Source organism: Osmia lignaria, chromosome 2 (genome assembly GCF_051020975.1).
Source record: "Osmia lignaria lignaria isolate PbOS001 chromosome 2, iyOsmLign1, whole genome shotgun sequence".
NCBI lineage: Eukaryota > Metazoa > Arthropoda > Insecta > Hymenoptera > Megachilidae > Osmia > Osmia lignaria.
In genome coordinates, this window is record NC_135033.1 from 11,747,931 (window position 1) to 11,760,150 (window position 12,220).

Consider the following 12,220-nt stretch of genomic DNA (forward strand, 5'->3'; position numbering starts at 1 on the left):
ATCCCCTGCCTTTCGTAAGAGGCGACTAAAAGGGGGTTGTAATGATGTAAAAGTAAGGATAAGAAACAGAAGAAAAAGTACGGCGAATGTGTGAAATAACGTACGGTACGAATGACAAGAGATTTGAAAAATGACGCATATACGCGCGTGGCTGATAATTTTCGTTGGGCAAAAAGGGACCGATGTAAAGTCCTTAGAGTACGCCACCCCTAAATGGGGAAACCTGAAATGAAATGAAATATACAAGATAGGAGAAACCCTTTACCTATTTCTTTTAATGTATTCACAAAAAGTAATAGTGCATTGATAATATGAAAAGATTATTTCATCTAAAGGACGAAATAACTATAATTAACAAAAATTAGAAATCATGAAACAGTATTCACTGGTTGCACGCTCTCGGCGTCCCGATTGTCACAAGAGCGCTTGCGCGTTACCATAGATAACGAAACGTGTAGATCCCAAAGTTAGCATGCACAAAACGAGTAAAAACTCGTCATCTAGGAAGTATGCTCTCTGATGAAGTATATGTTCTATTAAAAGATTACTGTAAGAAAGTAATTCGTGATCAAATGTAACAACAAATACTGTTTGTTGTATATTTCATCAAGATTTTGAACATATATTTGAGTAACGCCATTACGTTTGTTCGCGGTAGACTGGGGATAGTGGCAGATGCTTTTCGAACACAGCCTGATTCTATGATTCAAAATTTGCAAACTTTGAACTTTTTAACAAGGAAGTGCTTGTTCTTTGCCCTGTCTTACTTGGTAATAGATGTAAATTACGTATAAAAATTTAATGTACCCTTGACTCAGCGGATCGAGGATGATATGTTACTCATGTGAACACTTCCTTTCTTAAGGTAATTGCTGTACGAAACACGATCGATCCACAGCGTGGCATAAAAATAGTGAAATAAGAACTATACTCGATGTTTATACGTATTATTCGAGAAAAACAATATTCACGTTGATCAGTCGATTCGAATAGTACTTTCGAATATAACTCTGCGGTTAATCAATGATAGACTGAATTCAATTTAACAAAATCAAATCATTTTAATACGTATCACCTGCCACGCAGCTGTATACAACATAATGCATCGATATGATGTCTATGCCATTGTTAAATTACTGTTTTTCGACTGGAATAACTTCGTTAATACATTATAGAAAGAAAAGGAATCGCTTGCCGATACGAGTGCGATGATTTACATGTGCGAATGTCGAAAACGATCTCATCGTCTAGTTTTCTAGATAGCTGGAGGAAATGTTTGGTACATTCAAAATTCTATTCAGTTTAGTGGAATTCGATGTTTTTGATTGGACATCTGTGGTTTTTTAAAAAAGTATTGCATGAAACAAAGAGCACCAAAATGTCTACATTAAAACTGAGTATGCAAGATAAAAAGGACTTGGATAAGTTCACCAAATTTTTGGCATTGAAAGCTGCTCAAATTATAGTGCAATCGAGGTCAGGTGAAAAGGTCAGCACAAAGTGTAAGCCAAATTCATCTGGAACTGATTGGGTAAGCTCCTCTTTTCTAATTGCATTGAAATAATATATCATTGACAACTGATAAATTTATCATTATTTTCTTTAATACTGTACTTCTTCGTTGATGATTTAACATGTCTGTAAAGTTATATATAAAATAAATTTAGCAATGAATTAAATAATTTAAAATTATATTAATTATGATTGTTTAATCAACATGTTTACAGTTTTCTACATATGTATCCTTTCATTGTATAGTTCAACTTAGCTATTCATGATGTACCAGAAGTTTTGGCAGAAGCAAAAAGGGCACTCTGTGGAGAAATAGTAAATTCAACCATACCTCTATGCATTGAAATTTCTCTAAGAACCGTTGAAGGTGACACAATGGTTTTAGAAACATGGAGTCTTGGTGTTCTACCAGAACATAGCGATCCTACTGTAAGAGTAACATATACAATATACAACAGGATGGGTATTTTATTGAAATCATTGTTGTCTGTGTCAAGAATTACTCCAGCTTATAAATTGAGTAGGAGACAAGGTCCAGATTCCTATGTTATTTGTTATAGAATTTATATGGGAGAACCTCAGTTACATACATTAGGTATTTAAGATGTTTAATTGCAGATATAAATTTGATAATATTATAATTCTGCTTCTAACACTAAGTGTAATTATAACAAGTACTTTTTCCTATAGGTGATAATTATAAACATGTGAGAGTAGGTCAGTTGTGTACACCTGTGGGTACAATTCATTTATCAGTATCATATAGAACAAAAATGACTATATCTCCTACTCATACTGGCCGTGATTCAATAATGTTGAAGAGTGATCATTTTCATTCTGACTTAAGTCCTCGTCACGCGAGATATCAACAAAGGTAATTTTACATAAAAAATAATCTTCACTACTTGAAATTCGAAATACGTGTATAATTTTTTCTCTGTATTTCAGTGAAGAAACATCAAAATCGCTCAGCGATACTATTAAAGTTGGAGCCTTTGTTGTAAATAAGCCTGTTACTGTTAACGAAGAGGACTTTGTTATACCAGATGTACCTTTTAGTTCGTTGCTAACTCCTAGACAAACATCACCTCCTCCAGTATCAGTAGCTGAGATTACAGCTACAAAGACTGTAGTAACCGCTACTCTAACAGATAGCAGTAACGGAAATAATGAAAGACTTACAAACGATAATACGACGTCAAAGTGCAACTCTCAGAATGGATCAAGGAGAAGTAGTTGCTCAATGACCAGTGCCAACGACGATTTTATTATGGTAGATTTGGTAATTAACGTTCCTACATTTATAATGCAGAAGAAATGTTTTTCTAAACTTGTGAAAAATTGTAATTGTAGAAAACTCCCTTCGCTGTGACAAACACCAACAGCGATTTAGGAGCGTTCTATCGCGAATGTCAAAGTGCACCTCAACTTCAAGCTTTCATGGAGGAAAGGACACTTGCAGAGCAAGTAGGAGACCTTACTAAACAGTTGGAAACATTTGAAACAAATATGCGGCGGTATGAGGATATTCTGTCGTCATTATGTCAAACAGAAAATAATAACTAATGTCAAAATCGAACAATGCAATGCTAGGTGCTTGAACAAGAGATGCTGATATATACAAGCTGCATATAGTATTTCGTCATAAATTTATGCGATTTTCATTACATCCATCCACAATACATATTTAGACAACAGCATTTCAATAAAATTTTTAGCCAAATGCTATCAATGCTAGTGATTACTCACGAATAAATTAAATTTAAAAATTTGCTGACAAATCTATTTATAAAGTATAAAAATAAAAATTGATCGGCTATATTACCGATGTATGTGCATTTGGCTTTGTATGATAGTTTATTTATTGTTTTTTTTCTACCAAGTTCTGAAAAATTTTTTCTGCTGTAAATCAGTAATCAAAGTTGTTTCATTTCAAACAATCGTAAATTATTTTTACATATTTTTCACTCGCATAAACTTATATCCTACAGTCTATTGTAAGTCTAATACATGCTGTTAAATAGTTTGTTGATACGATTGGTATTGACGAACAGTGTCAACGATCATTAGTTTAATATATTTTGAAATTTCAATTAATTTATTGCTTGTACATAGTGTAAATTGTACTTTAGCATTATAATATTGATTGCTGATTATGAAGGAACTATATAACTTTTTCATGTTTGATTATTCCAACAACCACTTAATAAATCAGGCTGTGCTGGTAATTTGTGTAAATATTTTATGCTTAAGGCGTTACGTACGATTCCTAATTATGATTATTTAATCAGTCACTTTTAGTTATAAGATACTGTCCATGCACTAATAAAATTGTAAAAAGTTGAAAGATTCAACTGTTTCTATGTAAATACATTTTTAATGAAATTTTTGAATAATATTATTATATTTAAAATATAATTTTAATAATCATGCGAACAATTTTTTTATTCATTTTGGTTTCAATAATAAAGATATTGGATTTGTTAAGTTATGTGCAAACTTAATGTAAATGATGATTTAACAAGCTGCAGTATTTTATTACCAAATTTTTAACAATATAAACAAAGTATGTCAAAATTATTAGCTATAAATATACAACAATTAAGAAAAGTAATTTTATTTTTATTAACAAATTAACTTTAGCTTTTACATTATTTTGAGTAATAATTAATGAAACATTCATTATATTATGCAATTCCAATACGATTCACTTTATAGGTACTTTGAATAATTCCAAAGACCGGGTTAAAAAAAGGAAATATCTTTTCAAATTGTGGTAAATCAAGAAAACATGGCGGACTCAGCGGGGAATTGGTGTCTTATTGAAAGTGATCCTGGAGTTTTCACCGAATTAATAAAAGAATTTGGTAAATTTTAACTTTTGTATTTACAGATCTATTATATACATACATATGATTTGAAAATAATACGCGTATGCATATATTAAGAATATCTATCTCTATTAATAGGTGCTTTGTGTAGTTCGGTTTTGAACTATGTTTTAATTTAATATCACGTATTTTTAACGTTGTTAAGAGGTTTTTTCTTTTTTAAGGTGTTAAAGGAGCTCAAGTGGAAGAATTATGGAGTTTGGATGATGAACAATTCGATAATTTAAAGTGAGTATTCTATTTATATGACATAACCTGTGTGGGAATACAATGACAATACTAAATGACACTTTTGATATTATGCAGTTTATAATGCTTTAAAGTTAAAAATTTCATATAAAAACAAAATAGAAATTTCCAGAAGTATAAATGTATCACCTGGAAAGAATATTTACCAGTTAATAGTATTTTACATACTATTTTTATCATTTATGTTTCAGGCCTATACATGGTTTGATATTTTTATTCAAATGGGTGCAAGATGATGAACCTTCTGGAAATATTGTTTTAGACAATAGACTGGACAAAATATTTTTTGCAAAACAGGTATCATTATGACTTCCATCAAATGTCATCATTTCAATAATTGTAAACTATAATGCAAATTAATGTTTCTTGTTCTTTTTAGGTGATTAATAATGCTTGTGCAACTCAAGCAATATTAAGTGTATTATTAAATTGTAAACATTCTGATATATCATTGGGGCCAAATTTGGAGGAATTCAAAAACTTTTGTCAAAGCTTTGATGCCAACATGAGAGGACTTGCTCTTAGTAATTCTGATGTGATAAGAGAAGTGCATAATTCTTTTTCAAGGTACTTCTAATGTGCTACTTTAACACATCTATTGATAGTGTCAAATGTGAATTGCTGAAATTATACAAAATAATGCTCCTTTATTACAGGCAAACATTGTTTGAATATGATTCAAAGCAAGCATCTAAAGATGATGATGTATTTCACTTTGTTAGCTACGTACCAATTGACGGACGATTATATGAGTTAGATGGATTAAAAGATGGACCAATGGATTTAGGTCCGTGTCCGCCTGGGGATCAATGGGTTCAAGCAGCGAAACCTATAATACAAAAAAGAATAAATAAGTAAATGCCTTTTTTATTGCACGTCCAATAGCCATTCGATGATATTTTGTTAGAAGCGACCGACGTACCTGAATACCCCACACTGTCTTGCACGTTAACAGTGAATGTACAGCTGTATTATGTTTATTTCGCACCTAAGTAGATTGCGAAGAAAGCACGCATGTCATTGATGGGCGATAATTATCTGGGATTATAGTAGACCGGCGAAGCGAGGAGAATTATGAGGCCTAACAGAGCAATGTTTTCTTCGCGATTTTTTTATTATCATTTACATTGTTGCTCACCTCATCGCTATCCTTGCCCTTCATTGCTTTATCATATTCACAGCGTTAGAGAAATCCGTTTTCAAAGTCTCGAAAGCAGTGAATTACTGAACGACTATCGCATTTTGTCTAAATATTAATTATATAAATGATATTCGTAGGTACAACGAAGGAGAAATACATTTTAATTTAATGGCAATAGTAACGGATAGAAAAACACTTTACGAGCGACAAAAAGCTAATATTTGCGATCCAGCAGAGTTAGAACGCTTGCAGACGTTAATTGAAAAAGAAATTCGAAAATCTAAAAGATATCAGATCGAAAATATTCGTAGAAAGCATAACTATTTGCCATTAATAATGGAGTTACTTAAAATGCTCGCTAAAGAAGGTAAACTGGTACCATTGTATCAAAGAGCAAAAGAAAAGGCATTGGAGAAAGAATCCAAGAAGAATAAAGTTTAAACGGCAATTTTGTGAAGGTATGAGGAAAACGATGGAATGTATGTATAATGTATAAACATCGGTAAATAAATAATAATGGTATCTTTTTAAAAAGAAGTGTAAATATAAAAAAATTTTTTTTAGTTCAAAAATTTAGGAAATATATTTACAGACAAATTCTAAATTTAAATTTTTATAAACACTCGTATTTATCTCTGATTTTCCGTTTACCGCATCGTTAGTAGAGTTAGTTATTCTTTGGGCGGATCTTTATCTATAATTTTAACCTTCCCGTTTCCATACGAAAGTCTAGGAAGGAACTTGTCTGTTCGCTCATTTTGTATTTCCGGTATCTTTTCAATATATAAGTATTCAATGATCTCTAAATATGTAGAAAGTTATTATTATATTAAAAACAATTTCAATATTTATGGTTTTTTAATTTTGTAAACTTACCACTGAAGTTACTTGTATCAAGTTTTGTACTAGCTTCTGCTACAAGATTACAAAATGTTTTACATAAAAATATAGTAGTGATTCCATCAAAAAATTTTGCAACCTTAGGCCAAATTATTTCTCTTGTATGTCCGATTCCTTTTTCATAGATGCTATAACATTTTTAAAATGTTTACACAATTAGTGATAACACTGTACACAAACGTGTATTAATTATATCGAAGATTAATAACTTACTACTCGATCAGTTTTATTTTTATGTCATTTAAATAAATAGGTTCCGGACAAAATAATTGCATGTGTAACTGATATATCCAGAATAGTTTCAATACATCGTGATCTATGTTCAGTTTTTCTTCTAATTTTAACCAAACTACTTTGGGAATGCTTGCATCTTTTAATTCAATTACATTCTCGCATAATGTTATATCCACGAAGGTTTTTATGTACTCACCAACTAATGATAAAGTCCATGTAACTTCTGATAATGCTGTAATAAAATTCATTTGTAATTTTCAATGTTAAACTTATTTTATAACTGATTCTATATTTAAAAGGAACTTGCGGTTTTTTTTTTTATCTCCCCTCATCTTTTTTAGTAGCTTATAGCGCAACCTTATCGAGTGACTTGAACGACCTAACATTTTCGCTAGTTCGGCAAATTTTGTATTTGATTTCTTTTTCTTTTTCTTTTTCTTCATATGAGATAAAATTTGTTGATCTTCGTATAATGTATATCTAGAAATATGTTAAATTAGGTAATTAAATAAACAGTATTTAAATTTTTAACGCGAATTACCTAGTGAAACTTTTTGCGTGATCTTCATGTAGATATCTAAACCGACGATAAATACTAAATAATGATCTCCATGGTAAACCATTTCCTAGAAACTGAACAAATTTCCTCCTTTGTTCCTTGGTTCTCATATAAAATTTTGTACCGTATTTCATACATATAAATGGCTTCACGTGTTTCGGATCCCATTCATGAATCTATATAAAAGACACTTCATCGATAAAAGCAACCATTATAATATTAATAACATTAATTGGACATACCTCACAAAATGTTTTCCAATTATTCAAAATGATTTTATCTTCTTTAGGTGAAAACGTACCACTTTTTATTGGACCATATTCTAAAAATAGTTGTTTTTCAGATCTTGTTAATGCTCTTGTACCTGATGTATGTTCAATTGTATGTTGTTTCGGTACATCGTGTATTATCTTTACTTGCAAATTATACAATTTCTATAAAAATAAAAACAAATAATGGAATTAAATATACATATAATGCAATATTTTTATTTAGATCTGTTTACCCGTAAATCAGGTTCAAATGTTTTTTCTTCATTTTCCGTTTCCGATTCTAATTCAATATCCAACTCTCCTAAGATATCTTTTAGATAATTAGTATCGGGTTTCGATTTTTCAGCACTTTTAGCATTATGTTGGGCACTAGACTCTTCATTCTTGACTTGTCTATTTGTACTTCGCGGATTTTTTATTCGTTTCCTCTTGTTTTTATAATTAACATTTTCAGCAGTTAAATCATGCTCATCATTACTTGTAATATAAAGAGGATCAGTTAGTGGATCTTTCGATATTTCTACATCATACTCATTGTGCATGGTATTGTTAGCTGTTGAAGTGAAAATATCTGGAGGTATTTTTATGTCTTCAAAGTCTATTATAGAATTTAAATCATGCAACATATCAATAGCTTCCATATCTGGTAAGAATTCTAATTTCAGTGGATCAGACATCTGATCAATGTCACTTACATCAAGACTAAATTTTCTTTTTTTTTGTCTGTTAGGTGTATTATTATCAAAATCATGCATTTCTTTTTTACAAGCCATAGGTGTTTCTAATAAAGATTTAATACTTTGAGAATTCCATTCCAATGAATTTATGTTTGAAATAAAGGGGCTAGAAATATTAGGACTATTTATATCTTCTTCTTTAATATTTTCTGTGTTTTCTAAATTGGTAGATACATTATTTTTCTGTGGAGTTTTACATAAATCTTCTATTTTACGGACGCTAATTAATGATTTTTGGCTGTCACTCATTATTTTATTGTCTTTGTTGTTATGTTTCATCACAGTTGGATCTTCCTCTTTATTTATATAGCTATCCTTGGAATATTGACACTTCTTAGTATCACTGTCTGTTGTATTTAATATATCTTTCATAACATTTTCTGTTAATGTTTCATCTCTCCTAGCATTTTTTACAGGTGTATCCATTTTTGTAGATGATTGATTATCGTTCTGTGAATTATCATCTGATGTACTATCTTTTCTCCTTTTTCTTAATAGGTGTAAACGTTTTTTATATGGCTTTAATATATGCATATTGATATCTGAAAAAAAATTTTAATCTTTTAGTTGTACTATTAAGATACATATCCTTATCAAATATTAAATACACAACTAAAGAACTTTATTCGTTACATTTTAATTCGTAAAATATAGCACAGTAATTATTTTCACTATATGAAGTTTTATTTACATTTTTAATAGAGTAGTACTAATAAAGTAAAAAAATGTATTATTATTCTTCTCAACTAGCACACGACTTTATCCATGCAAGGTTATATTGAGTATTTTCAATGAAAGTATATAAAAGACATGTATTTAATAAAACACAAGTAATTGGTAATTAAAATACAACGTCGTTTATGTGATGTTATTACCTCTGTAATAATCACGACGTTTAAAATATATGACGTTCTTACTATTTTTGAATACCTAATTTATATACCATGAAAGTGTTTCCCACGTGCAGTGATGTAAAACACTGGACATTCGATTATTTTTAATTTCTCTTAGCGTATTTCGTTTGCAAATCATTTGTAATTGATTGTGAGTCTACTTTTAAAGTTTGTGACAAATTACTTCTTTTGTAATTAGCAATTTTAGTTCAGTCATGATGTGAGCCGAAACTTTTTAGTAATCTTTTATAATAAACAGATTTTGCGATAACTGATAACTGTAATTGATTGGAAATCGTTTGTGATTTACAAATATATCATTTTCATTGTTTGTGAGTGAATAATTTTTTAATTATTTACAAGTTTATTTTATAATAAATAATTGTAATGCCCATGCGCTACAGATCCGGTGGTACCCATCACTACCTCGAACAAGCGAGTTTCAGGATATGTTCGTTTTTAGGTCTTATATTTCGCTACTTGCTTCGGGGTCCCTGATACCCCAAAACGATATTCTGGGTTCCTGAGAACCCCAAGGTAGTACTCGGGGTGCCTAAGAACCCCGAGATCGCATTCGGGTGCCTGAGAACCCCAAGATAGTATCCGGGGTGTCTAAGAACCCCAGGATGGCATTCGGGGTGCCTGAGAACCCCGGGATGCCATTCGGGGTGCCTGAGATCCCCAGGATGGTATCCGGGGTGCCTGAGAACCCCAAGACGGTATCCGGGGTGCCTAAGAACCCCGGGATGGCATTCGGGGTGCCTGAGAACCCCAGGATGGCATTCGGGTTGCCTGAGATCCCCAGGATGGTATCCGGGGTGCCTAAGAACCCCGGGATGGCATTCGGGGTGCCTGAGAACCCCACGATGATATGTCGGTATACAGAGAGCATCACCGGATACACTGGGGTCCCTGATACCCCGAATGCCGTAGGGTCGGTAAGCAAAGAGTGTCACCGGTGTTTCGGGGTTCCTGACACCCCAAGATGATATCATGTCGGTATGCAGAGATAGTAATTATCACTTCGGGGTCTCTGGCACCCCGGATGCTATATTAATGGTATGCAAAGATACTTACCGGCGATTTGGGGCCCTTAATACCCCAATGTGATATCTGGTCGGTACACAAAGGGGGTCATTGGCGCAGTGGGGTCCCTAACATCCCTGGACACTGTCAGGTCCGTATGAAGAGGGCACAATCAGCATAATTTTTTTTTTGAGTTAATTTAATTTACCTCATTTATTTATTTTTGGTTATTAAATAAGCTCATCGGAGGGGAGTAACATTTATGATTATATCCCTCTTCTGGGTCTCAGCGGAGGACCCCGTTTATTTTACTTTTTCCAGTTACTTATATAATTTTATCCCTCAATATAGGCCAAGGCTATCTCAGTATCCCTTACATCCCTGCATTCCTTCCATCCCAGCATTCCTTACATTCCTGCAATTCTTAAATACGCTTTTTTTTTTTTTTTTTTTTATTAACGTGGTGGAAATCTTCAGAAAGACACCTTCAGCCCCTCTGGGGAGGGGCTGGAGGTAGTGTGGGATTCTTACCCACTAAAACCACCACGGTGGCCTGTACTAGGGCGGTAGAGAGGGTCCTTTGACCCACCGCCATATGCCAAACTCCGCCGAAATCGGGGACCACACCCGATGCCGGTACTCCACCGGCCGCGTGCAATGGAGACCGGGGCCCCAGTCCCGGACCCCTGCGGGATTTCTTTACATCCCTCGCCTCGTTACATCTCCGCAACCCTTACATCCCTGCATTCTTTTCGTCCCTACATTCTTTTCATCCCTTCATTCTTTTCATCCCTGCATTCCTTTCATCCCTACATTCTTTTCATCCCTACACTCTTTTCATCCCTTCATTCTTTTCATCCCTACATTCCTTTCATCCCTACATTCTTTTCATCCCTATATTCTTTTCATCCCTACATTCCTTACATCTCTGCATCCCTTATAATAAATATATTATAAAGACTGCTTCGAGTAAAGGTAAGTTAAGGTAAGTAAAGGTAAGTAAAGTTTGAGAATTTCGCGAAAATTTCGAAAAAACAGCGCCCCCTAGAGACATAAATTCGAACTAAAATTCGATGTCGAATCAGCGCCCTCTGGTTTCGAAAAAAGGAACTAAACCTTGCTCTATTTTTGGCCCTCTGGCGGGAAAAATGCGAACTAAAATTTCGATGTCGAATCAGCGCCCTCTGGTTTCGAAAAAAGGAACTAAACCCTGCTCTATTTTTGGCCCTCTGTCGGGAAAAATGTGAACTAAAATTTCGATGTCGAATCAGCGCCCTCTGGTGGCGAAAAAAGGAACTAAATTTGTATAAAACTGCAGGCCTTATAGCCGCAAAAATTTCAACTCAATTTCAGGGAGGTCGTGGGATGTATGGAATACAGGAATATAAGTGATAGAAGGATGTAAAGGTTACAGGCATGTAAGGGATGCAAGGATGTAAGGGATGTTGGGATATAAAGAAGGCAGGAATGTAAGGACTGCAGAGGTGTAAGGGATGTAGAGATGTGAGGAATGCAGGGATGTAAGTGAAGCAGAGATGTAAGGGATGCAGAGATGTAAGGGATGAAGCGATGTAAGGAATGTAGGGATGGAACGAATGTATGGATGAAAAGAATGTAGGGATGAAAAGAATGTACGGCTGAAGAGAATGTAGGGAACAGCCTACCGTTATATTTAGTGTTGAGAAAAGAAATAAGTTGTCGACTTATCGATTGTTCCTCCGGCAGTCGGTAAATTGTCGTGTAACTTCCCCTTCTTTCCGATAAATGGCGCTACGTATTAATAAAAGAAAGAAGGAAAGCAAATCG

General features: G+C 33.3%; 3 protein-coding genes across 9 annotated transcripts; 2 read left to right on the forward strand and 1 right to left on the reverse strand.

The window, feature by feature from the left end:
- The first annotated feature begins 525 nt into the window (after positions 1-525).
- On the forward strand, positions 526-3,923 carry Atg13 (Autophagy-related 13). 3 transcript variants are annotated; one of them, XM_034329894.2, is made up of 6 exons: positions 526-770; positions 866-1,531; positions 1,759-2,107; positions 2,203-2,386; positions 2,461-2,794; positions 2,866-3,923. In XM_034329894.2, exons 2-6 carry the CDS (start codon positions 1,316-1,318, stop codon positions 3,076-3,078), a joined length of 1,296 nt encoding a protein of 431 aa, XP_034185785.1. In that variant the 5' UTR covers positions 526-770; positions 866-1,315; the 3' UTR covers positions 3,079-3,923. The 3 variants fall into 3 exon arrangements, with proteins under 3 accessions (XP_034185785.1, XP_034185784.1, XP_034185786.1); XM_034329893.2 differs by having other exon boundaries at positions 526-1,531; XM_034329895.2 differs by having other exon boundaries at positions 526-1,531; positions 2,461-2,785.
- Uch-L5 (ubiquitin carboxy-terminal hydrolase L5) lies at positions 2,905-6,587 on the forward strand. The gene is made up of 7 exons (XM_034329896.2): positions 2,905-3,029; positions 4,231-4,379; positions 4,568-4,631; positions 4,844-4,949; positions 5,032-5,219; positions 5,309-5,506; positions 5,931-6,587. Exons 2-7 carry the CDS (start codon positions 4,304-4,306, stop codon positions 6,232-6,234), a joined length of 936 nt encoding a protein of 311 aa, XP_034185787.1. The 5' UTR covers positions 2,905-3,029; positions 4,231-4,303; the 3' UTR covers positions 6,235-6,587.
- On the reverse strand, positions 5,506-9,664 carry LOC117606884 (uncharacterized). Of its 5 annotated transcripts, none has more exons than XM_076690153.1 (8): positions 9,371-9,664; positions 7,992-9,037; positions 7,729-7,920; positions 7,469-7,662; positions 7,235-7,407; positions 6,907-7,159; positions 6,670-6,821; positions 5,506-5,898 (listed from the first exon to the last, which is right to left on the reverse strand). In XM_076690153.1, exons 2-8 carry the CDS (start codon positions 9,027-9,029, stop codon positions 5,885-5,887), a joined length of 2,016 nt encoding a protein of 671 aa, XP_076546268.1. In that variant the 5' UTR covers positions 9,030-9,037; positions 9,371-9,664; the 3' UTR covers positions 5,506-5,884. The 5 variants fall into 5 exon arrangements, with proteins under 5 accessions (XP_076546268.1, XP_034185780.2, XP_034185776.2 ...); XM_034329889.2 differs by lacking the exon at positions 5,506-5,898 and adding an exon at positions 6,334-6,595 and having other exon boundaries at positions 9,439-9,659; XM_034329885.2 differs by lacking the exon at positions 5,506-5,898 and adding an exon at positions 6,334-6,595 and having other exon boundaries at positions 9,371-9,659.
- Between the last annotated feature and the right edge of the window lie 2,556 nt (positions 9,665-12,220).